The 24744-nt window shown below is 37.8% G+C and overlaps 2 protein-coding genes across 3 annotated transcripts in view; one reads left to right on the top strand and one right to left on the bottom strand.

Moving 5' to 3' along the window:
• The window catches only part of LOC128865247 (uncharacterized), a 65702-nt gene extending 51796 nt beyond the window's left edge, over positions 1-13906 (top strand). The window contains exons 21-24 of the mRNA XM_054105388.1: positions 98-654; positions 10195-10395; positions 12939-13650; positions 13706-13906. Coding sequence (XP_053961363.1) covers positions 98-654; positions 10195-10395; positions 12939-13650; positions 13706-13759 — 1524 coding nt within the window. The 3' untranslated portion in view covers positions 13760-13906. The remainder of the gene's footprint in view (positions 1-97; positions 655-10194; positions 10396-12938; positions 13651-13705) is intronic.
• A 6526-nt stretch (positions 13907-20432) lies between these two features.
• LOC128865060 (uncharacterized) overlaps positions 20433-24744 on the bottom strand; it is a 91099-nt gene continuing 86787 nt past the window's right edge. For both annotated transcript variants that reach the window (XM_054104980.1, XM_054104981.1), the window contains one exon: positions 20433-20719. In XM_054104980.1, the coding sequence (XP_053960955.1) occupies positions 20475-20719 (245 nt within the window). In that variant the 3' untranslated portion in view covers positions 20433-20474. The remainder of the gene's footprint in view (positions 20720-24744) is intronic.

The raw sequence follows: 24744 nt of genomic DNA, 5'->3' as shown, positions 1-24744 counted from the left end.
ATGATTAATTTTGGGTTACCTAGTATTATATTACATATATATTACAAAATATGAATGCAGTTAGTTTTGTTTATAATTTTATTTACATTTTTTACAGTCTTTGATATTTGATGGCATCCCGAATCCGTTGGTACCTATTAAATTTGACGATTTTATGGTTCATCGAGATTCAGATATACTAACAATAAATTCTGGGGATGAATTTAAAATTGAGTGCAATATGCAGTTCGACCTGTGTTGGTTTGAGGTTAGTGGCCAATATTTTGGCCAAACTGCCGGTCTACTAGGTACTATGAATAATGAGCCTTTTGATGACTTCATGACGCCCTCTAACACGATTGCAAAAAGTAATGCTATATTTATTGACGCTTGGAACTCAAAAGCCTGCAATAACAAAATAATTCAAAAACCGTCAAAAATTGTAACTAAGGAAGTAATTGAAACATGCCACCAACTATTTTCATCCTTAAATCATTGCTCAAACATTGTGGATCCAGAACCATATTTGAACATCTGCTTTGAATTGGAATATAAGTCAGATCGAATACGTCCTGGGCTTCCATCACTTAAGGCTCTCTGTACTGCTGCGCTTGCATACATAGAAGTTTGCCAACTTGCTAAAATTCCAATGCGGGTGCCGCAGCAATGTGTATTGTAAGTATAATATATGCATATATACGTAGTTCGAATTTAATAACCGTTTCGATTTGTATCTTCGTAAACATTGTTTTATTGCAATATTTCTGCCGTCTGCCGTTCGAAGGCGGCATAAAATTGTAAGTTCCCCATTTGTGGAACAGCATCAAGATAAATACCACAAAGTAGAGGAGGAACTTCACCAAATTCTATATATGTTTATATAATATTTACACAAAAAGCTATTCGTGTTTTGTTTTCTAAAAAAAACTATCTAGTCAATATACGGCAAATTTACGACAATGCTGCATATTTCATATGAGAAAAGCAGTCCTTCCATAGATTACACATGTATTGAATGTAATAAAATTGAATGATTAACTCCCTTTTGTAACTGTTTAAGCACAAATATAAAGACTTGATCACTTCGAAGCGGTACAAGCAATGAATTTTATTGAGCGTCTCATTTTTAAGTACAAAGGAAAATAACTGTTTAAAGCTGACTGTGCATAAATACCATATGTATGTATGTATAGATGAATTCGAAGAAATAATACCAATTACATAGGAAGTTGCTATAAATTAAGGTGGTGCCAGATTGGACGAATTCTGAACATCCTGCCCGGTTGAGGCGCTGGCCTCAAAATGCTCTGCGTCCAGAAGCCGGCACAATTTCTGTACCGCACGAGTCATCATACCGTTCGCCGTCTGAAGCGTGACATTACGTATTAAACCATTGCTGCCCGGATGAACCGCAGTTACGCGCCCTAAGCGCCAATATGTTGGTGGTAAATTCTCATGTCTTACGATGACTATGTCTCCGATCTTTACGTCCCTTGATTTCGTCTGCCACTTGTTTCGAGTTTGAAGAGTAGATAAATATTCCTCGCTCCATCGTTGCCAAAATTGTTGATGTATCTGACGCAGCCAGAGCAAGTGCTTAATACGGTTGGACGGAATTGTTCTGATGTCAGCTTCAGGGACTGCAACCAGTGGAGCGCCAACCAGAAAGTCGGCAGGGGTCAACGCTAACTTATCATCGGGATCATCGTATATAGGTGTTAACGGACGAGAATTTAGGCATGCTTCAATGCGTGTCGCCAAAGTCTGAAGTTGGCTATACCATAATGACTGCGCTCCAACGAGGCGCACCAAATGATATTTGGCAGATTTTACCGCAGCCTCCCAGAGACCACCTTGATGAGGAGCGCTGGGAGCGATGAAGTGCCAATGAGTACCGAGATTCGCCAAACTTTGTTGGTTGTTGTCGTTCTGCCAAGCAGCCAAGTCTTCTTTAAGCAAACGGTTAGCACCTGTGAACGTAGTACCGTTGTCACTATAGAGATCTCGACATGGACCTCGTCTACTTATAAATCGCGTAAATGCATCTAAGAATGCGGGTGATGAAAGATCATCAACAACTTCAATATGCACGGCCTTGGTCGCCATCCAAACGAAAACAGCTAGATATGTTTTGATCGTTGTGCGCGATCTTTTTGTGCCGATGCGCACCGTAAAAGGCCCGCAATAGTCGACGCCTGAAGATATAAATGGCCGTGCTGCCGTAATGCGATGCCTGGGTAAGGATGCCATCTGCTGAGATAACGTTACGCCTCGATGTCGTCGGCAAATAACACAAGTCTGTACAAAGCTTCGGACTGCTTGCCTTCCGTTCAATATCCAGTACCGTGCGCGAAGAGTTTGAAGAGTGATTTGCGCCCCACCATGACGCGTGGTTTCATGTGCGTGTCGGATGAGTAAGTGTACCAAACTCCCATGCTTCGGTAAAATTATCGGAAAACGTCGATCTTCTGGAAGGTCAGCGTGACCAATACGACCTCTGACTCGCAATATGTCGTTACAATCTATGTAAGGGTTCAATGACCTTAGTTTGCTGGAGCTGGATATTTCCGATCCCTTCCGAATCAGAGACATATCAGTCGCAAAGGTATATTGCTCGTTTCGGATTAGCACGTTAAGAGCATCGTCCATTTCTGTAGGATTGACGATCAGTCTTCGCAAATGTCGGCGAACTGGTAGCCACCGAAGTACGATTGCCACGGTACGAAGAAGCTTTTGCAATGAACTAAAGCGTTCGCTTAATGGAATTATTTGGCCGTCTAGGCGTCGAATTGTAAGAATGCTCGCGTGGGCCGTCGTTGCTACAAATGATGACACTCTCTGTTCACCACGTACAATGTCAAGCTCGTCATCTTTTAATTCGATCCCAAAGGAAATTGGTAGCTGTTTGTCCATAAGCCATTTTGGCCCTTGCCACCACAACTGATGTTCAACCAGTTCTGATGCTCGGATACCTCTACTGGCACAGTCTGCCGGATTTTGTGCAGACCGTACATAATGCCAACGATCTGGTGATGTCAGCTCTTGAATGTGACGAACACGATTGGAAATGTACGGCTTGAGAGTAGTTGGAGGTTTACGTAACCAACATAACACGATTCGCGAGTCGGACCATAAATGATAAGAAGTGTCCGTTAGACGTAAAGCAGTCCGCACACTGTCAAGTGTGGATGCGAGTAAATGTGCCGCACAAAGTTCTAGGCGAGGAATCGTTGCACCCTTGAGTGGCGCCACTTTGGTGCGAGCTGCTAGCAATGATACAGTTGACCGACCTTCACCGTCTGTTGTCCTAGTATAGAGGACAGCCGCATAGGCAAGTGGACTTGCATCACAAAACCCAAGTAGCATAGTAGTCTTACCCTCAGCCAAACCTAACCACCGTGGTACACGGATACGGTTTATAACGTCAAGTTCTCTGTAAAATAAGACCCACGTATTTTGAAGTGCATCTGGGAGTGGTGCATCCCATTCTAAGCCAGCAGACCACAACTTCTGAATAAATATCTTCCCGGCAATAACAATTGGAGCAAGCATGCCAGTAGGATCAAATAGTTTGGCGACCTCACTTAAAACCCGACGTTTTGTGAGGCATCCGATGTTCTGGTTTAGATTCGCTTTGAAAAAGATCTCATCTGTTGTTGGGTCCCAGCTTAAACCAAGCACAGTTGCCGTCGATGGTTCACTTGCTAACTCTACGATTGAAGAATTGTTACTAATTAAACGCCTTACAACCTCACCACTATTAGAATGCCATTTTCGTAAAAGGAACTGTCCGGCCGACAAAATCGCACTCACATTGACAGCGAGTTCGAAGGCTTTATCCTCAGTGTCACAACTGATGAGAAAATCATCTACATAAAATGATGACAGAATCGCATCTCGCGCAACAATCGACTGATGGCCATCTGCGACTACGTTGTAGTTATCATAACTGCATTGATTGAGTGCGCGAACTGCGTTGTACGGGCTACAAGCCATCCCATACGTCACTGTAGTTAAACGGTATACTGCTAGGTCATTGTCTGGTGATTCTCTCCAAATAATGCGTTGGAAATCCCTATGTTAGGGAGTTATCAGAATTTGACGGAACATTTTCTCGATGTCTGCTGTTAATGCTACGCGAAAACACCGAAAACGAAAGATGATATTCACAAGTGGTTCTTGAATCGTGGCTCCCACCAACTGGACGTCGTTCAGTGAGAGGCCGCTCGTGGTCCGCGCTGAAGCATTGAACACAACGCGGAACTTTTCCAGAACCGCGTGGTGAGGGATGTAGTAGTTGACCCCCCCATCTCCAATGTGACTAACGGGTTCCATATGGCCGAGGTCCGCGTATTCGCGCATGAAGGCAATGTATTTTTTCTCGAGCTCACAATTCGCTGCTAGACGTCGTTCAAGAAGATGAAATTGTCGTAAAGCATGGGCGTATGAGTTGCCCAAAGCCGGTGCGTCAGGATGAAATGGTATATGAACCATGTAGCGCCCTTCCCTTGTGCGGGAGTGTGTGGTCAAAAAGATTTTCTCACATTGATCTTCGCCGTTACAATCTTGTGAAGGCACTTCCTCTAACTTCCAAAAGCTTCTTACGAGCTCCTCCAAGCGTGCGTCCTCTTCGCCTTGCTGGGTGCTGAAGGAAAGAGTTGGCGGCGTTGCTGGCTGCGCTGCTGGCACTGGACCGAAGACAACCCAGCCGAAGCGGGTTCGCTGGGCGTGTGGCTCATTGAGGCCACCGAGTCTTATGTCCCCTTCGACTGCTTTTCCCCATACATCCGCACCAATAAGAATGTCGATATTGCTAGGAATGCCGAACTGCGTATCGGCCAATTCTAGACCATTCAAATGCTGCCACCGTGTCATGTCAATATGCACTGTTGGGATGACCTTAGTAATTGACTGCATGACAAGTGCAACGATTTCCAAACTGAAATTGGAATAGAGCGATTTTAACTTGAGTGTGACACGCCCACGTGTACGTGCGTAGGAGTAAGCTCCGATTCCTTCCACCGAAACTTCGCATTTGCTCCTATGAAGAGACAAAGAGTTAGTTAATTTATCTGTTATAAAACTAACCTGTGATCCGGGATCACAGAGCACCCGCGCCAGACGTTCATTGGTAGAGTTGCCGCATGCGTATACACGCGCAGTTGCCAATAACACTGTTGAACTCGCGTCGGCAAGGCAACCTACCACAGCAGGCTCTAGTCAGAGATTCGAATTTCCGGATGCAATAGCAGTGACGGCTCCTTCCGGACACGTTGACACTGACTCTGATGGATTGTGAGATAATGATTCGCGGCAAAGTAATGAGTTGTGCTTACGACCACAGTGACGGCAATTCCCCGATGGACATTGTCTTGCTGAATGACCTTGCTTTAGGCAGTTAAAACAAAGCTTTGCAGTCTTTGCAGCAGTAATTCTGTCTTCGTATTTCATCACAAGAAAGCGTGCGCATTTCATAACACGATGTGCACCTTGGCAGTATATGCATTTACCCTCCTCTGCAGATACGACGTGTGATCTGACAGCTCTTGACGGACCACCATCGCGTTGATGACTCTTGGACGTAAATTCACCCCCATTGCTCCATGTGACAACTGTTGTGCTGAGGCTATGAGCCCGCTGACCCAAAAACGTAAGCAGCTCATCGAGGCTCGGAATTTCGGTGGGTGAACAGCTCATGTTCCACTCGCGCTGTGTAGTTATCGGAAGTTTCGAAACTATTATCGGTACGACCACAGCATCCCATTCGGCCACTGGTAGACCCATGACATGTAAAGCTCGTAGTGATTCATGTACCGTGTCGACGATGAACAGTAACGCAGTTGGTGTGTCCTCAGTTGTCGGCTTGATATTGAGTAAGCGTGACACATGAGTCTCAGCCAGTTGCCTTCTATTGTCAAAACGTTCTTTAAGCGCCTTCCATAAATCAGCGTATCCCCCAGAATATACACTCCCGACGAGCGGTACAGCACTTGCGGTTACTGCCTGCCGCAACTTGCCTAACTTGTAGGCCTCAGGATAGTCTGTATTGTGAACAAGCAATTCAAAAACGTCCTTAAACGCCAGCCAATTCTGCATAGTTCCATCGAACGTTGGAATTGCAAGCGGTTCTAACTTAACCTCACACTCTCGCACAGGCATCACATCAGACTGACTCGGTTTTGCACCCATGATTGCACGGTTCAAGTGGGTACATGCATTGTTGTAAATACCTTCAACCTCTTCCCATAACTTCTCGTGGGCCTCCAACTCGGCGTTTGCTGCATTGCCCACCAACAGGTCATGGTTGGTCACGAAACGTGCATAATGTGCTGACAATGATTTCAACTCTTGCTCAAGATGAAATTCATCAAATGCACCCTGCTGGAATCCACTCACCCGATCGTGTATGCGTTTAATGGCCTTTATTGCCGAACCGCGCAAATTTAATTCTGCCATTAGCTCGCAGAATTAAAATCACACAGCTGTGGGATGCACTTTAACTGCTATTTATGCACTTGATTGCTTGGGTATAAAATTCGAATCAGTACTTGTCACCGTTTGTTGTAAAACTATCAATGAATGTACTTTGATTTCACTCAATTTAATTATTTGTCCTCACAGGAGGCACCAAAATGTTTAAGCAACAAATATAAAGACTTGATCACTTCGAAGCTGTACAAGCAATGAATTTTATTGAGCGTCTCATTTTTAAGTACAAAGGAAAATAACTGTTTAAAGCTAACTGTGCATAAATACCATATGTATGTATGTATAGATGAATTCGAAGAAATAATACCAATAATGCTATAAATTAAGGTGGTGCCAGATTGGACGAATTCTGAACAGTAACAATTACAGTTCTCATGTAACTATTTTGACGTACTTCCGGATACAGATAAATTAGACAATGCTCATCTGTTTTTTTTTGTACAAGGTAGAAAACGAATACTTTTTGCTTGGTTATGGTGGAACATTATGAGAAAAGAACACACACTCTGTACAGGGCAGAATAATTGCAACATTATTACGAGAAAAAAATCGTTATACGGTTCTTGTACCGATAAACTGGGTAGATTTTGATCTACTTTAGTTTTTAATAAGTTCGTAGGTTTTATAAGGTTTTAGATTTGGAAGTAAAATTTAGGGTTTTAAAGAATTTTGTCATCTAACATGTTTGATAAAAACTGCTTTAACATTTTTTTTCTGGCTACGTATTACAAATACTGTTAATTCCATCACACTCTAGTAATAGGCAGTACAACAAATTGAAAAATAGTTCTGATAACACATGAAACAAATTGTTAGGCGATCATTTTCTTTGGAAAATGGACGTATTATTATAAGCTTGATCCACTGAGTATAGAATGCCTAGAGTAATAGATGCGTTCGGTTGGGTGAAAAGAGTAAAGGCAAATCATCGTGACCGCCGTAGCCGAATGGGTTGGTGCGTGACTACCATTCGCAATTCACCGAGAGAACGTCAGTTCGAATCTCGGTGAAACACCAAAATTAAGAAAAAAAAACATTTTTCTTATAGCGGTCGCCCCTCGGCAGACAATGGCAAACCTCGGAGTGTATTTCTGCCATGAAAAAAAGCTCCTCATAAAAATATTTGCCGTTCGGAGTCGGCTTTAAACTGTAGGTCCCTCCATTTATGGAACAACATCAAGACGCACACCACAAATAGGAGGAGGAGCTCGGCCAAACACCCAAAAAGGTGTACGCGCCAATTATATATATATATATAAATCATCGCGACAAGTTGCTCGTATACACAAAACGAACTCGACAAGATGCAAATACGTACATGAATCTATATGTACGTATAAATATTATATAACGCACATATCTATTGTATTTATAAGCATAAATTTGTCAGTCAGCATATATGATGCTCTTGGCAAAAGTCAAAAAAGGTTTCAGAGAAATTTCTCGTCCACTGGGTACCTAAATTTATAGATCAAACAAACAGTTTTATAACACAATAACTCTGGAAGATAATAACATCCAAAGGCCTTTTAATTAACGAAAATTCATTAAATCAGCCGCACAAAATACGAATTTAGCGAATGAAAAACAAAGACTGACGCTGCCTGTAGCCATCGCTTACCGGAAATAAAGTGGTGTGTGGGAAAAAGCAAGGTTTGACAAGCTGCTTGACTAGTGTACTTCAGGCTCAAGTTTCGATTTTTCCCTTTACATTTTATAAATGCGTACAAGGCCAATTAATTCGGAAACGATGGACGAATTTAGAAATTATAGCATCAGGTTATAGTTATTTTCAACTTGCTTGCTGATTGGTTGGTTGGTTTAATACGTGTTTATTCGTCCAGAATCCAACTAGCGCTTCCGCACCATTTTGCTGCTTGCTGAAAAAGTATTGAAATATTATATAATACAATAATTTTGATGCCGGCTCACAGGTGTACATATTTACTTTGAACCTTGCATTTCTTTGCATCTGTTGCTAGTCCTCAACCCAAGTAAGTCCCATCTTGTTGTCATTTATAAAAAGTATTTAGAACTTCACGAAGAATAAATCTGCGACTCATTATGTTGACTCTGCAAGAAACCTTACACAGGTGTTATATTTCATAGAAGTCACTTAGTTAATGCTCAAGTTAAAATACAAAAAGTGATTCAGTTCCTTTGATATGTTGAGTATTTTACCCCAAAAAGAATTAGATTACTCTTAGCTAAAGCTTACTTGCACCCGACTCTCTTATAATGATTGTGAATTATTCGTTAGCTGTGCAATGAAAAACCAAATATGTTATATAATAACAGTCTAGTGCTTCTTGAAAATGCATTAAAACCGAGATGCCTTACCAGTTATGTTGCACAAAATATTGATATTAAACGCACCTCAGAATCTTAGACATAGAACATCATATCGCTTGATCTCTATACGTATTTGGCACAGTTGAAGACTGTGAGATGAAAGAAATATTAAAAACACGTTTCATTCCACCAATTGATAAGTATTATTTTTTGCACCTAGCCTTCTTTTCCCCATTTCCTATTGATTTAAAGCCTAGCTTAAACCTTTCATCCCTAATATTTAACATTTTTATACCCGATCACGTGTGCCTAAGGATATCCTAATTTTTTTGTATGTAATAGCATAAAGCAATAAAGAGAGATATAGATACATAGAAGGTAGCACAAAATTAATCACCCTATCGAAAGATTTATAATTTTTACAAATGGCGTCATACGTGAAACATATTCCACACTTGTGAACTAGACAGCTGCAGTATACAAACATACAAGCAATATAGCGCGTAGAGGTCAAAATAAAGATTCCCATCAATCAAAATAATTTTTTATTTAGTAATAAAATTATTAAAAAATTAAATTGGATGAATAATTTTGTGCCACCTTGTATATACGGAAATGTTCAGAATGATGAGGCGAAACGATTTCGTTCGTTCCACGTCTGTTCGTTCGTCCGTCCATTCGCGCACTCATAAGTATATATACTACTTATATTTATATCCCGTGGTTCCTAGGAGAAACAAAGAGCCTCAAATACATTTCAATTAAACTACATATATGGGCAAAGAATACGTGAAAGATAGTTTTGTATTCGAGACAGGCGAAATCAGTAAAACACCACGCCCATATAACGGCAATTTTCAAAACAGGAAAAATCATATATCTAAGTTATAAATGAAGAAAACAAAAGAAATTCCTCGCTAGTAAAATTTGGAAGTCAAAATTTCGAAAAATTGTCGGTGCCACACCCACTTTTTGGAAATAAAATTTCGAATGAAAAATTAAATCCGACGTTGTTATTATTGAGATCGGATAAAAACCACCGTCCGTCCCTATGATTTTGCAAGCTATAGCTCTCACACTATGTACTTGTTTGATTCCAAAGTTAATAGCCAGCCCAAATTAATTTTTATTAAAATATGCGCTGTCTTCCTTATTTTTTTCTCCATCATATTTTGAAGTAAATTCAAGATTGTAAATATATTGTTATCCAATGCTGAAATATAGCCAACGGTTGCTATAAATAAAGTCCGGATATTTCTGAAATTTAAATCAAAATTAATGGATCGCCATTTTCTTGACATACTAATTGGTATTTATAAATATTTAAACATAATATATAATATTTATAAAATGAATGAATAATGGTCCCTTTCTTTTGTAAAAAGTTGCTAACATGTTTTAATATTTACCTTTTCCTATGTATTTTTATTACAGTTGCGAACTTACTAATGGAACCTTCGTACCAGAAAGTACGTTTGTGGAATACGATACGCATATTGAGCCACGCAGTAGCGACGTCGTCTTCTTAGTGGAAGCAAACACCTGCAATACTTATACAACCGGAAATAAAAGCATCGAGTCTATACTTACAGCACTCGATCAACAGTTACAAGAACACAAATTTATAAACAACAGGTAAAACATACTTGAACACTGATGACATCGCTGAAATATATATTTCACATGAGAAAAGAGACTACTATTTGGTAAAGCCTACTAGTGCCTGCAATAAAAACCGAGTGTGTTATACATAAGTTCTAGATACATTCACGAGAATACGAGAATCCCTTTCAAAGCACGCGCCTAAAACTTATTCAATGCTTCTTTCTAGATTTTAGAAATTAGCAACTCTGTACGATGTTATACGCTTCTATGTAGGTATTTCAAATTAAAGGGGTGCATTTTTCTACAGATCCACGCCTACTTTTTATATTTTAAAACTAAATTTCCGCCGTATGTAGTAATGTGGTGGTATTCCAGAAAGGTTCAAGGAATTTAGAAATTTGATTGCCTCGTTAGTATCTACAACTGTGTCTATCGAATAGAAATATTGGGATAAGCCCACTTCTCGTTGAAAACTCTCCGCCAACTATTTCATATTATTAGCAAAAGAAGTTCCCTTGTATGTAAGAAGTTCCCATTTTTTTAAGCTAAATATTTTCGAAGTTACATTCACCTCGTCAGTTCTAAAACTTCGCATGATTACTAGTGAAACCGGTTGAGTAGCTAGTCGGGCGCTTCAAACTGCAAACAACTGTTATAACCAAAATAGGCAAGTGCTCACATATGTAAAGGGTTTTCCAATAACAGGTGTTATTATGAATAAGATTGCGCTATCGTGAGATGATTAATGACTTTTTTATGGCCGGAATTGGATGGTATTGATCTGGACAACGTTTATTTTCAACCAGACGGGGCTTCTTGCCACACAAGCAACGAAACCATTGATCTTTACGGGAAAAGTTTCCGATCCGTGTTATCTCTCGAAGAGATGATCACAATTGGCCACCGAGATCTTGTGATTTTACACCCTGTGACTTTTTCCTTGCGCCCACGTGAAAGATACGGTCTACGCCAACAGCCCAGGGTCAATTCAAGACCTCAAAGATGGAATTCGTCAGGCTGCCGAGGACATAGGGCACCCATTTTACAATTCGGTTATGGAAAATTTCATGAAAATCCTTTTCCTGTCCTGTAAGCGTGGTCGTGGTGGTCATTTGTTAATATTATATATAATAATATAATAATTATTTTCCACTATTAACGGCATACCTTCCTCTTTATAATGAAATAAACAACCGATCATTTATATTAAAAAAAACATTTTTCTTTGATTATCAAAAAAACACCTCTTATTAAAAAACCCTTTATATAAATGCATATCTCCTTAGGAGCTCAAGCCAATCAACCAAGAATAATAGAATAACGATTGCGCCTTCCGAATTCGCCGTGTCGTAAGAGCGGATGAATTAGCAAGTAAAAGAAAGGGGAATTGCTTGTTTGTGAACAGGAAAAGTAGGCGAAAGCTAAAGAAACAACCAAACAAACAGAAATTACTATACACATAAAACTGCATTTGGAGGCTTTATATTAATTTGTGCTTTCACAATTTAACACACGCCACTTCATTTTCATTAGTTTGATTCATTCACTGAATTTTCGCAAACACGTAATTTTTCCTACTTTTGTTTGTTTTGTATTGAGAACTGAGCTGACGTCAGACTTGTCAAAATCGCGAAAAATAAAGTATATTAACTGTTTTTTAATGACGCCGCCGTAGATCCTCAATTCGCTTTGCCAGTCAATCCCTATGCCTTTGTGTTAAAAGTTATTGGTGATGCTCAACATGCTAACAGTAAAGGTAAATCGGTGGAATTCTCCTTGTAGATGATTGTCAAAGATATATGTAGGCCACTAGAGATTGTACTTCAGAAACTTCTGAGCAGATGAACTACCTGGTTTCTTGATGCAAACACACCTGGCTGTCTACGATCTGCTTGGTTGGTTTGATCAGCTCAGCTATCGTTGGCCAAATAGGATTATTTCGATGGTGTTGACTAGCAGACTTGTCCGTTGAGTATCCATGCGATGAGACTTTACATGACTTCGAGTCTTTTTTAAGACACCTGATTAAGAATGAGGAGGGGGAATTATCTCAGTCTCTACTTCTGTTGTTGGTGTAGAAGATAACAGTTGGAGTAGAGTTGTAGAGTTCACGTTTTTATGCTTTATTACTTATACTACTCGTACTTACGATTTTATTTAGCATGGGTAAATTCAACTCATGCATAAACACTTTTTTTTGAACCGAGTTGGTAAATCTACTCAAGTAATATATTTATGATTACATGGATAGCGATTGCGCTGAAATGTTTACATAACGATTCTATAGGTCATTTTAAACTCATCTGCTGTTCAAGACAAAATAAATTAGCAAACGTAGTACAAAATGGAACAAAAAATATGTGACCCAGCCGTTTACGCTCATTATCTCTACCCTATTGGTATGCTGGGCTTCTCTTTCCCCATTAGATATGACGATTTAAAAAGTGCAAAGTAAATATTTTCAATGCAGTATTAGTATTAGAACAATAAAATTACACATTTAATGGAATATCTTAGTCTACATATAATATATGGAAGGATTAAATTTATTCTTTCGTATTTTTCTTTCTCAGATACGCCGTTGTTGCCTTCGGTTCGCAACTATCCCCATTCAATTATCCTCGAACTATTTCAAAAGGTAATGGAGTATTTGTAAATAGTACTGATGAAATTCGTCAATACCTCAACCATGTGATGAGTTTCTTAAAAAATGAAGACGGACCCAAATCCAGCAATGATATATTACAAGTTATTTCTACAGCATCAAAACTAAATTTTCGACCAGGAGTTTCTAAAACGCTTATATTGTTGTCCTGCAGCCGCTGTGATTTGAAACAGATGCGATTCGATTACTCATCTATGTTACAATATATGAATGAAGAAGGTTTCAGCTTGCATATTCTTGCAGATACAGATTTTAACTTTGATAAATCACGTAAAATGCGTCACTTCTTTGGTTTTGATAAACACTTCGTATATTCAAACCGCTTCCCGGAAGGCGATAGCGAAACGCGACATGCACTCCACATTTCCAAAAGTAGCCTGGGAATATGCGCACCTTTAGCCTTGGAGACCGGCGGGTCAGTTTTTAGCCTGAAGAAAATTATGGCAGAACGGAGAAATTCATTTAGACGATTTGCAACTATTTTCGCAAAGCGTGTGGTTCAAAGTGCCTTACCTATTGGCAATCAGTTGTGCGAGTGCACTGGACATAATACCGGTGTAGCTTATATGGTGTGTACGCCAAGTGAATTCCCGAATCAAAAATCTATTTTCGAGGAAAATGTAAGTAAACTACTCTTGAAGAAAAAATATATCTAATTTCTTAATATCATTATAGGATCCGGATTTCTCTGGATTAGAATGGCAGTCTGAATTTTATGAATTGGAATAACATATTGTTTTTTAATATGTGAAAATAAATAGAAATTATGTAATCAAGAATTTGCGAAAGCTTTCTGGTTGATGAAACCAGATATAACTGGCTATGTAAATATAATTTTAATGGAATCAGAAAATATGATAATCAAACAAAACCTCATTTCTTTGCTAATACTTTTCTTTCTTATTGGTCGTTCTAAATTATACATAGTTATAAGTTAATAAACGTAGCAGATGAGATAAAAATAACTAAAAGAAGAAGAAAATGTATCAAAGTTCTGTTTCCTCTCTGTAAAAAAACCACTAGACTTTCAAGATTCGAGACGCATAGATTCTTGGCTCAGGCACATAGTCAGAGGGTGTTTCGCAAAGGATTTAGCAGCGAAACATTAAACGTTTTTTTCGTTACTTAGCATTGGAAGCGACTCAAAATATATAGGAAATATATAAGAGAACATGTTCGATAGTGAAGGAACTAATGTATGGGGAAAAAAACTTCATAATTTTACTTAAATCAGTCAAGTAAGATACAAATAAGAAATGGAAAAAAATCCAGGTAAACTTGCAAAGAATTAGAGAATCTAAATTAAATAAAAAATACACTGAAACAGAATTATTTACGTCTGTTATCAAAGCTCCCGAAAATATCCGTTGTTCATACAATATGAAGATTTCTAAAGCAAGCGGCCGCCGTAGCCGAATGGGTTGGTGCGTGATTACCATTCGGAATTCGCCGAGAGGTCGTTAGTTCGAATCTCGGTGAAGGCAAAATTAATAAAAACATTTTTCTAATAGCGGTCGCCTCTCGGCAGGCAATGGCAAACCTCCGAGTGTATTTCTGCCATGAAAAAGCTCCTCATAAAAATATCTGCCGTTCGGAGTCGGCTTGAAACTGTAGGGCCCTCCATTTGTGGAACAACATCAAGACGCACACCACAAATAGGAGGAGGAGCTCGGCCAAACTCCTAACAGAAGTGTACGCGCCAATTATTTATTTTTATTTATTTAAAGCATTCTAACTAAATGAATGTGATTTACCCGAAGTTTAGTTGGCCAAAATAAATTTAAACTTGAAATCCGCGAACGGACATCTCAGCAAATTACCTCAATAAATATGGATAGTTTTAGTAAAGGTTAGGTTAGCCTGGTTGGCAACAAGCCATGCGATACCAGATGGAGACCGACCTCTAGGAATACTAGGGCGGGTCGATTTAAAAATCGCTCATTGCTCTGTGAAAATCGTATTCTAGGGATTAAAATAAGAAACTTTGCCGAAGGAACCATACCTCTAAAACGAATTCTGATTTCCCCCAATTTGGGTCGAACGAAAAATCCCACTTTGACCCATTTAGAGTGCTCCAATCGAGTCCAAATGTATAACCGACCCCCACTAACTTTTGACGGCCGATCCACCCATGCCAGTGGCCCACCCCCTGGAACTCCCCTGGGGGGTTCCCCATACAATCATTTCAAAATATCACCATTTTTGGCCTTTACATGAGAAAAGAAACTGAAAAGTTCGATGATGAATGATTTTCACAGAGAAATGGGCGATTTTTTTGCCTCTCCACAAAAGACACTAAAAGTTCGACCCAAATTGGGGGACATTAGAATTCGTTTTAGAGGTATGGTTCCTTCGGCAAAGTTTCTTATTTTGATCCCTAGAATATGATTTTCACAGAACAATGGACGATTTGTTTGCCTCCCCACAATTCGACCCGGCCTAATGAATACCGGAAGTAGGCATCATGTAAGATGTCAACGCTTTTGGCGAATCTAAGCAGCGCTGGGAGATCCGCTTTTGAGATGTCCTCCAGACCCTCAAACAATGGGGCTCTCAGGCATTTTAAACGCGTTTTTAATAATGCCGGACAGACGCACTGAATGTGTTCTAAAGTTTCCTTAACCTCCTTTCTGCACTTCCTGCATTTGTCCGTGTTAGCAATACCTATCTTGTACGCATGTGCAGCCAATAGATTATGACCTACATATATCAACCCTTTAATAGTTCTGCAGTCCTTTCCGAAGAGCGTAAGTTCGAATTGAGTCAGTTTTTTGTCGTTAGTTCTACACATGACTTTTGCTGTTTTGCATGTAGTCAGGTTAGACCACCTAGCTTCCACTAGTTTTTTCATGTAGTCGTCCATTTGATTGTATATTGTATTTAGCGGTTTTACTATGTCGTTCTCTTGTTCAAATGGTGGTCTAACAGCACTTTTTGCTATATAATCTACTATTTCATTCCCCATATTGCCTTTGTGACTAGGTACCCGGTAGATATGCAGAATACTGTTTGCGGCTAGCCTTTCTATGGCCTCCCTGCTCCGTTGAACATTTTTGGACTTAATACAATATGAGCTTATTGCTGCTTGACTATCCACATATATATTAATTGTTGAGTTCTTTCTTGTTCTAATGTAGGCTGGCCCCGCGGCTTTCCCCACAGCAAAAACTTCCGCTTGGAAAACACTGCTGTGATCTGGCAGCTTGATAGGCTGCCTTATCCCTAGTTTTGAGCAGTAAATACCCGCTCCCACTCCGTCTAAAGTTTAAGAGCCGTCTGTATAGATGTGAAAAGTTCTATGGCCAGGCTTCATGCCTTTGTGCCATCCGTCCTCTTCAATTGTAGTGCGAAACCTTCTCTCCCAACTAAAGTACGGAGTCATGTAGTCTGTGCAACCTGAGCTCCACTTTCCTATTGAGCTGTGACCGAGGTTCTACAGGTGAATACTCCAGCGGTCACCAACTTCCTCGCGGATTTCGCTGCCAGGATTTCCGCCATAAGGTCAATAGGTGGCATACTGAATATCATTTCCAGCGCCGCCGTTGGAGTGGTTTTCATCGCTCCTGTTATGCACAGAGCAGCGAGTCGTTGAATCCTTTCTAGTGGTATTAAGTATGTCAGTTTTCTTGTCGCAGTCCACCATACTAAGGCCCTATATAGCAATATCGGTCTAACTACTGCCATGTAGCCCCAATGTATCAGAGAGGGTGATAGGCCCCAAGTAACGCCCAGCATTCTTTTACATGCGTACATGCGTTACTGGCCTTTTTCACCCTTTCCTCAACATTGCGTTCCCACAGCAATTTACTGTCTAGTGTTACTCCGAGGTACCTTGCATGATCTTTGAGAAGTAGTTCGTTGTTGCCTAGCTTCGGGAGGTTCCACGTCGGGACCTTGTACTTCCTGGTAAAAAGTACCATGTCCGTTTTCCCGGCGTTTATCCCTAGCCCTGCGTGAGATGTCTATTGGTGTACCATTTTAAGTGTGTTATTCATCACATTACTGATGGTGTCCAGGTACTTTCCCGTAACTGCTATAGCTATGTCATCTGCATATGCCACTAGTTTTGGTGCCCCTCCGAAAAATTTCGTGAGCAGTTCATTTGCTACAAGTAACCATAATAGCGGCGATAGTACCCAACCTTGCGGAGTGCCTCTGCATGCATATTTGGTGACGCTCGTATCGTTCCATTCCGGCTAGCTAATAGCTGTCTTATCCATAGATAAACCGCGGGTTGCACACTAAGTGACTCCATGCTATTTAAAATAGCATCTTTTGTCACGTTGTTAAAGGCCCCTGATATATCTAGAAATACTCCTATAGCGTACTCCTTATATTCTAACGCCTTTCTATGCTTGTTTTACTTAAAAGGGATTTACGCGCCAATTATATATACATATATATATGTATATAAAGATAATTTTTGTTTGACCTCTTTGTTCATGATGCATAAGTTCTTTTCAGCTTTTTCTTAGTGTTGTCCGCTTTCATTTTCCTAGCTTTTTAAGACGTTCTTAGAATATTCGGATACAAATGCAACACTGAAACTTAGGAATGACTTTTCGAGGTGGTTTTGTGACTAATTTGCGAATTTGACAGAATCAGGTGTAATGGATCGGATGAATGTGTTAGTGGTGTACGAAAAAAATTAACACAATGGCACAATGGCGTTGCCATCTGAACAACGACTGATTGGACGAGTGTGTGAAATTATCGTGCACTCCCTTATTTTAGGGCTGCATTTACGAAGAATGGAGAAAGAGGGAAAAATGTTTTCCTCTTCTTGCCTAAAGGTAGTAAAAAAGTACGTAAAGTAGCTAATCAGTCCTGTAATTTGAGAAAAACTAAGTATATTGGTTATTTAAACTACATTAAAACAAAACAACAAAAAATTATTGTTTTCTTTTAAAGCAAATATAATACTTATTTATAATATTTTCGATGTTTACCTAACAACACAAGAGCAGGCAGAACTACATATGTTTTGTTAATTAAGTATGTGTTTTAAGCTAGTTCGTAGTTGTAAAACAAATATTAGTTAGGTGTGAAACGAGAAAAAGTAAAAACATGGAGTCTCTAAGGGAGTATTTTCATTACATTAAAAAGGAAATGCTGCTAGTAAATAAAATGAGCTTTCATGTAGATTTTTTATTACAAGTAGTGTAGTTTATAGTTTAAAGTTTGTTTACCTTAATATTCTTGGCCCTAATATTAGTAAGTGTTGGGAAAATGTATTCATATTAGACCATATATTACATTATATACATATATTATATTATATACAAATATTTCATATATTGCTAATATAATTCATACATTTACGTTAATCAAATGCAAAATTGCGGAAAGTGGCTCGTATGGGTGTTGGAACGCTGCACTGATTCAAGCAGATGTAGGGTCGTTGAACTTGCGCAGAAACCAAAAGCATGTAAATGAGAAGTCTAAAAAATTGTTAACTTCAAATATATAACTGCGACTTACGTCCCTTGTAGACAGAAAGTGCGAGGGTTTGATCGTAGATCTACGTACAACGTACTGTTCTAGACCGTGTAAGGTATCGGCGGAGACAGCCCGTTCGGAAGCCAAGTCGATTTCAGTGGCACCAGCACCAGACACATACCGACCGTGACGTGCCAAACACTTGAAGTTATTTACACCATCACCACAGAACGCTCAATGTCATCCATGAAATTGTCCGAAAAACAGTGGTACCACTTAGCTCTTCAACATACCTCCCGATACACTTACGCGCCTGTAAACTCCTGCAAAAAAAACTTATAAATACAATTTATTTACAAATAATCTAACATAATTTACTAACTGGGGTATATGTAATGTAACCGCGATTGTATTTGCAGTTCTAACAACCTATGAAGGAAAAGATTTAATAAGAACTTGTACAAATGTCTGATCGAGATTTACATGCATGAATATTCACAAACGAGTGTTGCCTGTAGCAGGAAGACAGCTTCAAATGACCGACTATAAACAGAATCAGGTCATGTTCGATCTAAATAATGAAAAACATTATTAATTTGCAAAATAATTTGCTTTTATTATAATACTTACTCGAATGTTTCCAATTAAAAAAACCGTTTTCAACGAATATGAATAAAGCAACTTGTCAAAATGGAAACAGTGTTGCCGACCATATAATTTGCTAGTTTTTACTACAATTCAAAAGTTTTTTTGTGAAACATGTACTTTTTTATAAAGAAGCCAAACGTTTTCAAATAAGGCAGCCGATTTGTCAAGAGAGTGCAAGAAAGCTGCTTACTTACCTAACCTTCTAAATATAATTGAATCATGATCGGCGGTGAGCAGAGCTTACGTGCTTGACAATAACCTTTGTAGTGTGGACAGCGTTGGCTGGTCGCTACATGGTGATTGTTACTAGCATATCTGTACTTGCAGCGTCGACAGCGTTGGCTCGCCGCTGCAAAAAAGGTGTTGCTCTTGCTCGAGCAGCTTAGCTTACTAAACGCATTTGTTTCCCGGAGTTTTTATTACGGTTAATATACTATACAAGAGTTATATTTTAATATATAATAAATTAAATTATATTTTATAATAAAATAACTACAACTTTACGAAGTGTAAATAAACTACAATACATTCCTTCAATTTCTGATAACTTTCAATATATTTTTTAAGTATTTTCTTTTCGTTCTTTCTCACCTTTTTAAAACTCAGCGCCAGTTTATTTTATTTCCCGTAATCCTATCTTGATTTCACCATGAACAGCTTTGAATTTGCAACAAACTTATCTATTTCATTATATTTTCGTTTCAACTGGAACAATGAACAATGTTCCCATGGAGGACAATCCTCTCTCCCTTTTCCTGGACAATCCTCAATTTAGTAGTATTCACTCACGGACTCACAGAAATATTTGTCATACTCGTAAAATTCTAGTATAGGTTACTTATGCATCAAAGCTTAAAAGTCGCTCCTCTTGACTTATTTCTGGAGTTTAAATTGAATTTTGAGCTTCGATGTAAGAAGACATTTATAGCAGAATCTTATAGCACAAAAATACAATAGTTTTTTGGTAAATTGCGTTTTAAAAAGGATGCTTAAATTGGCTTCATAAAGAAAATGTGCACTTGCTGGCCAAAATTAGATCGAAAATGTAAAAGTTATAACCACTTAAGAAAAAATAAAACATAAATTTTTACTCGATTTTATGGTTTATTAGCAATATATATATTATATAAGTATATTATAGTTTATGGTTTAATTAAAAAATAGCGTAAGTTTCATTCTCACTGTTTTTTGTAGATATTACCTAATTCGCGAAAGAGAAACCAGCTTGCCTCATCCCAAAAGCCTTAATGCATGCCTTTATTTACGTTTGGAAATGTTAGTCAAATACCACAGGTCAAATAAGAATTTTGCAAAATCATTGTAAACTAGTGAAATGACAAATGGTTTTATTTATTTTTTAACACTGCACATTACATAACAATAATACAATTGAATTAATAATCCAAATCAATATTCTTATTTTACATTCAAAAAGTATGGAATAGTAAATGTGTGATCTCATAACTGCTATTAATATATCATCTACAACTCGGATACCTTTCGCTCCACTATTGGGAAATTTTGATCCGGTGATACTGCTATTATTGTTGTCAATCTCAAAAGTACTGTGGTTGGCATGTTGCATTGCAGCGGGACTTTCACCTAAAAGTTAAAGTTAAAATAGTCATTTTTTGTATATTCGTTAATTTAGCTTTATATATAATATTTATAAATTAAAATGAATGGCATATGGCTATATTCCATTCGTAGATTAAACGGTCTTAAACAAATTTAAAACAGTTCTAAACGTGATTTGATCTCATTTCTCTAAGAAAAATAATTGAAATTCGTTTGATAGATATATTTACATAAGACTTCAGACTTAAATTTAAGATATTTGTTTTTTAATTTTAAGATAACTTTTTAAAGTTAGTACCAACTGGAAAAGAAATGAATGTAATAAAACTAGTGCCATCTACAGGGTGAACGATATGAATGTTACCTATTGTGTGAAATTAGTTTTTATTGATTTCAAAGACAAAATTGTTAAAAAATGATTACAATTTTAACATACATATATTCACTTTAGCTCGATATGACCACCTTTTGTCTTGACTATAGCCTTCAAACAGTCAAAAAATGAGTTGCATGCTGCACGAATGTGATCTTGAGGTATTTTGGCCCAATCTCGTATAATCGCTTTTTTCAGCGCATCCATACTGGCATATTTTTTAGTCCTCACCTTGCTCTCCAAAATGGGCCAGATGGAATATTTAATCGGCTTCGCGTCTGGCGAATTCGAAAGCTTTTGTGTGAACGTAATGAAGTGTGGAACATGATTTTTTAACCACTCTTGGTTCACACGAGCTTTATGAGACGGTGCCGAGTCCTGTTGGAACGTCCATGGTCTACGACCGAAATGTTTGCGTGTCCACGGCTCTAAAGCAGCTTCTAAAACATTTTCCCGATAATAAGTCGCATTCACTTTAACACCAGGCTCGATAACAACGATTGGAGAGCGTCCATCAACGGTCACTGCGACCCAAACCATTACTTGCGATGGGAAATTGCTTCGAGTGGCCATACGTAAGCTCAAATTCTCGTATGAGCGTTCAGTCAAGTAAACACGATCGTTTTGAGTGTTTATGAACTGCTCAATTGGGAATTTTTTTTCATCAGAAAACACAATGTTAGGAAATTCGCCACGTTCGTGCAAGTGCAACAACTCCTTTGCTCTTTCGCACCGAACTTTTTTTTGCTGGAGTGAAAGATCGTATGCTTTTTGTAAGCCTTGACGTTGAGCTCATTTTTCAATATGCGTCGAATGATGTCTTGTGATACAGAGAACGTTAAATATAGAGAATTCTCACGAGCTACGAATAGTGTGAATTGTCAAAAATGAAGTCTAACCGCCGCCGGGGTGTGGTGAAACTTTTAACAGAGATGTTTTACAGCGATTTCTCCTTTAGCATATTGGCCCTGCACAGTTTTTGGCCTCTGTAGGAAATCAAATTGACGAATAGCCGACGGCATTTTGCAAAGTATTTGCTTGTGCATTTTTATGTTCCCTTGATAAACGAAAATTTATTCAATTTGTATTTTCAGACAAAGGTGATGAAGAGAAAATGATTGAATATTTATTATATGCGCCAACATTTCAAATCAAAGTAACTTTAATATTTTGATTTAATTAAAAAAAAAAAATACATTATAAAACGACCTCTCACATTTTGGTATGTGCGTTTTAGTAAATTTAAAACTAAACAAATTTGATGAAAATTTTTACTAATAATTTGAGTCGAAATTAATTCATAGCATACAAGTGTTTTGGTATATCGACATATGTATTTACATTTGAATATGCATTTATTTGTTCCTTTGGCAAACCAAATTTTTTTCAATTTACATTTTTTACAGGGAATAATAATATACATACATTTGTATGTATGCATTTTGTAGATAGTATGAAACTTTAAAATAAATAAAGGAAAACTTCAATAAAACGTATTTACATATATGGGACAACTAAGTTCAATTGCATCTTTATTAAATATAGTGTTGCACGCATATGTGTGCACTGAAGCAACATGACCTACCTCACCAGCATCGCTTTATATTTCATGTAAATAACCTAATGATCAAATTCCTGCCTCACAAATGCTAAAACAAATTTCTTTTGAATATTCATGTACATATTTGTATGTGCGTATGTACTCTTGGTGCCCATATCCCTTCAAACAAATCAAAAAATTCTGTATACAAAACGCTTCATTACCAGGCACACAGGAAGATGGTATATGCAAATATAAATATGTGAATTGAATTCAAGCAAAACAATGCTTATTTATATACCATATGCATGTACATACAACCGCACACACAGGGCACTCACTTATTCCTCAAAATACGTATGTCGTTCAAAGCTAAAATTCTATGCCTAGCGACTACAAGAACAAAATGCAGTCATAGACGCAGGCGTAGCGGCCATCATTCTAGTTGCCATAGCGCTGAAGAGTCGCGGCGGCGCCGAACAGTTTCAACTATTGTACTGTACAACAAAAACTCATCATCAAAAAATTCATTGATAAATTCGAGCTCATGGTTCTAAAAGCAAGTACTTTCATTCATAAGACGAGCCGCCCATATGCCAATTTTCTCGACAATTCGAAAATAGTCAATATTGGAATATTTCGCGTAGAATTATTTGCCAATATTTGATAAATCTTGAATTTTTGTCAAATCGAGTGCCCGCGGCATCGTACATATGTATGCATCAATATATGTATGTAAATATATCTTTCTAAATGCTCGATAGCCGCAGCTGCTGTGCGTCAAGTGCGCGCATGAGCATACAGTAAGTTGCAGAAGAAAACAAGTAGCTTAAAAAAAAGGTCTGATTCGAACATTTTAATACTAAGAGAAAATTTGGAAACAATTATTTTATGTTAACTGATAGTAGGCAAATATTATAGTTAATTAGTAGATTACTTTACGTATGTAATATAATTGAATTGATAAAGAGTGCACAAAACCTATGCAAGTTAATGCCTCCTATACCACACACCACTAACCCAGTATGTAAACAATTAACCATAGATTAATAGCGCAAGCCACTTCCCAAAAAAATAAACAATAAATATAAGCACTTACCATTAGCGAAAGTGTCAAACATGTCATTGACACTTTGCTAATGAAGGAAGTGGACATCACATATCACGTATGGTCCGCTTTCAATAGAATTAAGAAAACAATAAATATAAGCGCTTACCTTAGCGAAAATGTCAAACATGTCACATATCACGTACGGTCCGCTTTCTATAGAATTAAGACATACTAACCTAAGATTTAAGCTTCAGATTCTGTATAAATATGGGAATTAATAAAGTTTCGGATCAGTTTTTGATCCGGTGTGCAACGAAGACTCACAATGTTTTTTAAAAAAGCTTTTGCTATTTAAGCAAAAGATAATTGGCAATCCTGCCAGGAGCGATTTAAGTTCTGGTGGACCAAATAAAAGTTGTGTACTATAGTAGCCTGTAAAAAGGCAGTGCACAATTTAAATAAATAAGTATCCCTAAATCGGAAAAGGGAGAAAAAAAAATTTTTTAAAGACTAAAAAAAGGAGAAAACTAAAAAGTATCCTAAGTCTAAAAAATAATAAAACAAAAAGAAAAATTTAAAAAAAAAGGAGAAAACCAAAAAGTATCCTAATAAAACAAAAAGAAAAATTTAAAAAAAAAGGAGAAAACCAAAAAGTATCCTAATAAAACAAAAAGAAAAATTAAAAAAAAAAAGGAGAAAACCAAAAAGTATCCTAATAAAACAAAAAGAAAAAATTTAAAAAAGGAGAAAACCAAAAATTATCCTAGTCTAAAAAAATAATAAACCAAAATATCGAGCAATTCTACAAAATATAATAATTCTACAAGGAAAAAAGCAAAGGAGGAAAAACGCACTCAATAGAGGGAAAATCACTGTATGCAAACATCTTTAGCAAGCAAACACCAAGTTAGACCTGAAGGGATCTTCCAATAATGAGTAAGAAATTAAATAATTTTTAAGAATTAAAAGTTGTAAATTATTAATTAATTAAGAATAAATATAGCATATGGGCAATAGACCTAGTAGCTTAGGTTACGAGAGATTACACTACTGTGAAAAGTGTAAAGAAAACCACAAAAATTGTG

The sequence above is a fragment of the Anastrepha ludens genome, chromosome 5 (assembly GCF_028408465.1).
Source record: "Anastrepha ludens isolate Willacy chromosome 5, idAnaLude1.1, whole genome shotgun sequence".
In the NCBI taxonomy this organism is placed as follows: Eukaryota; Metazoa; Arthropoda; class Insecta; order Diptera; family Tephritidae; genus Anastrepha; species Anastrepha ludens.
This window is presented reverse-complemented; position numbering and strand designations above follow the sequence as displayed.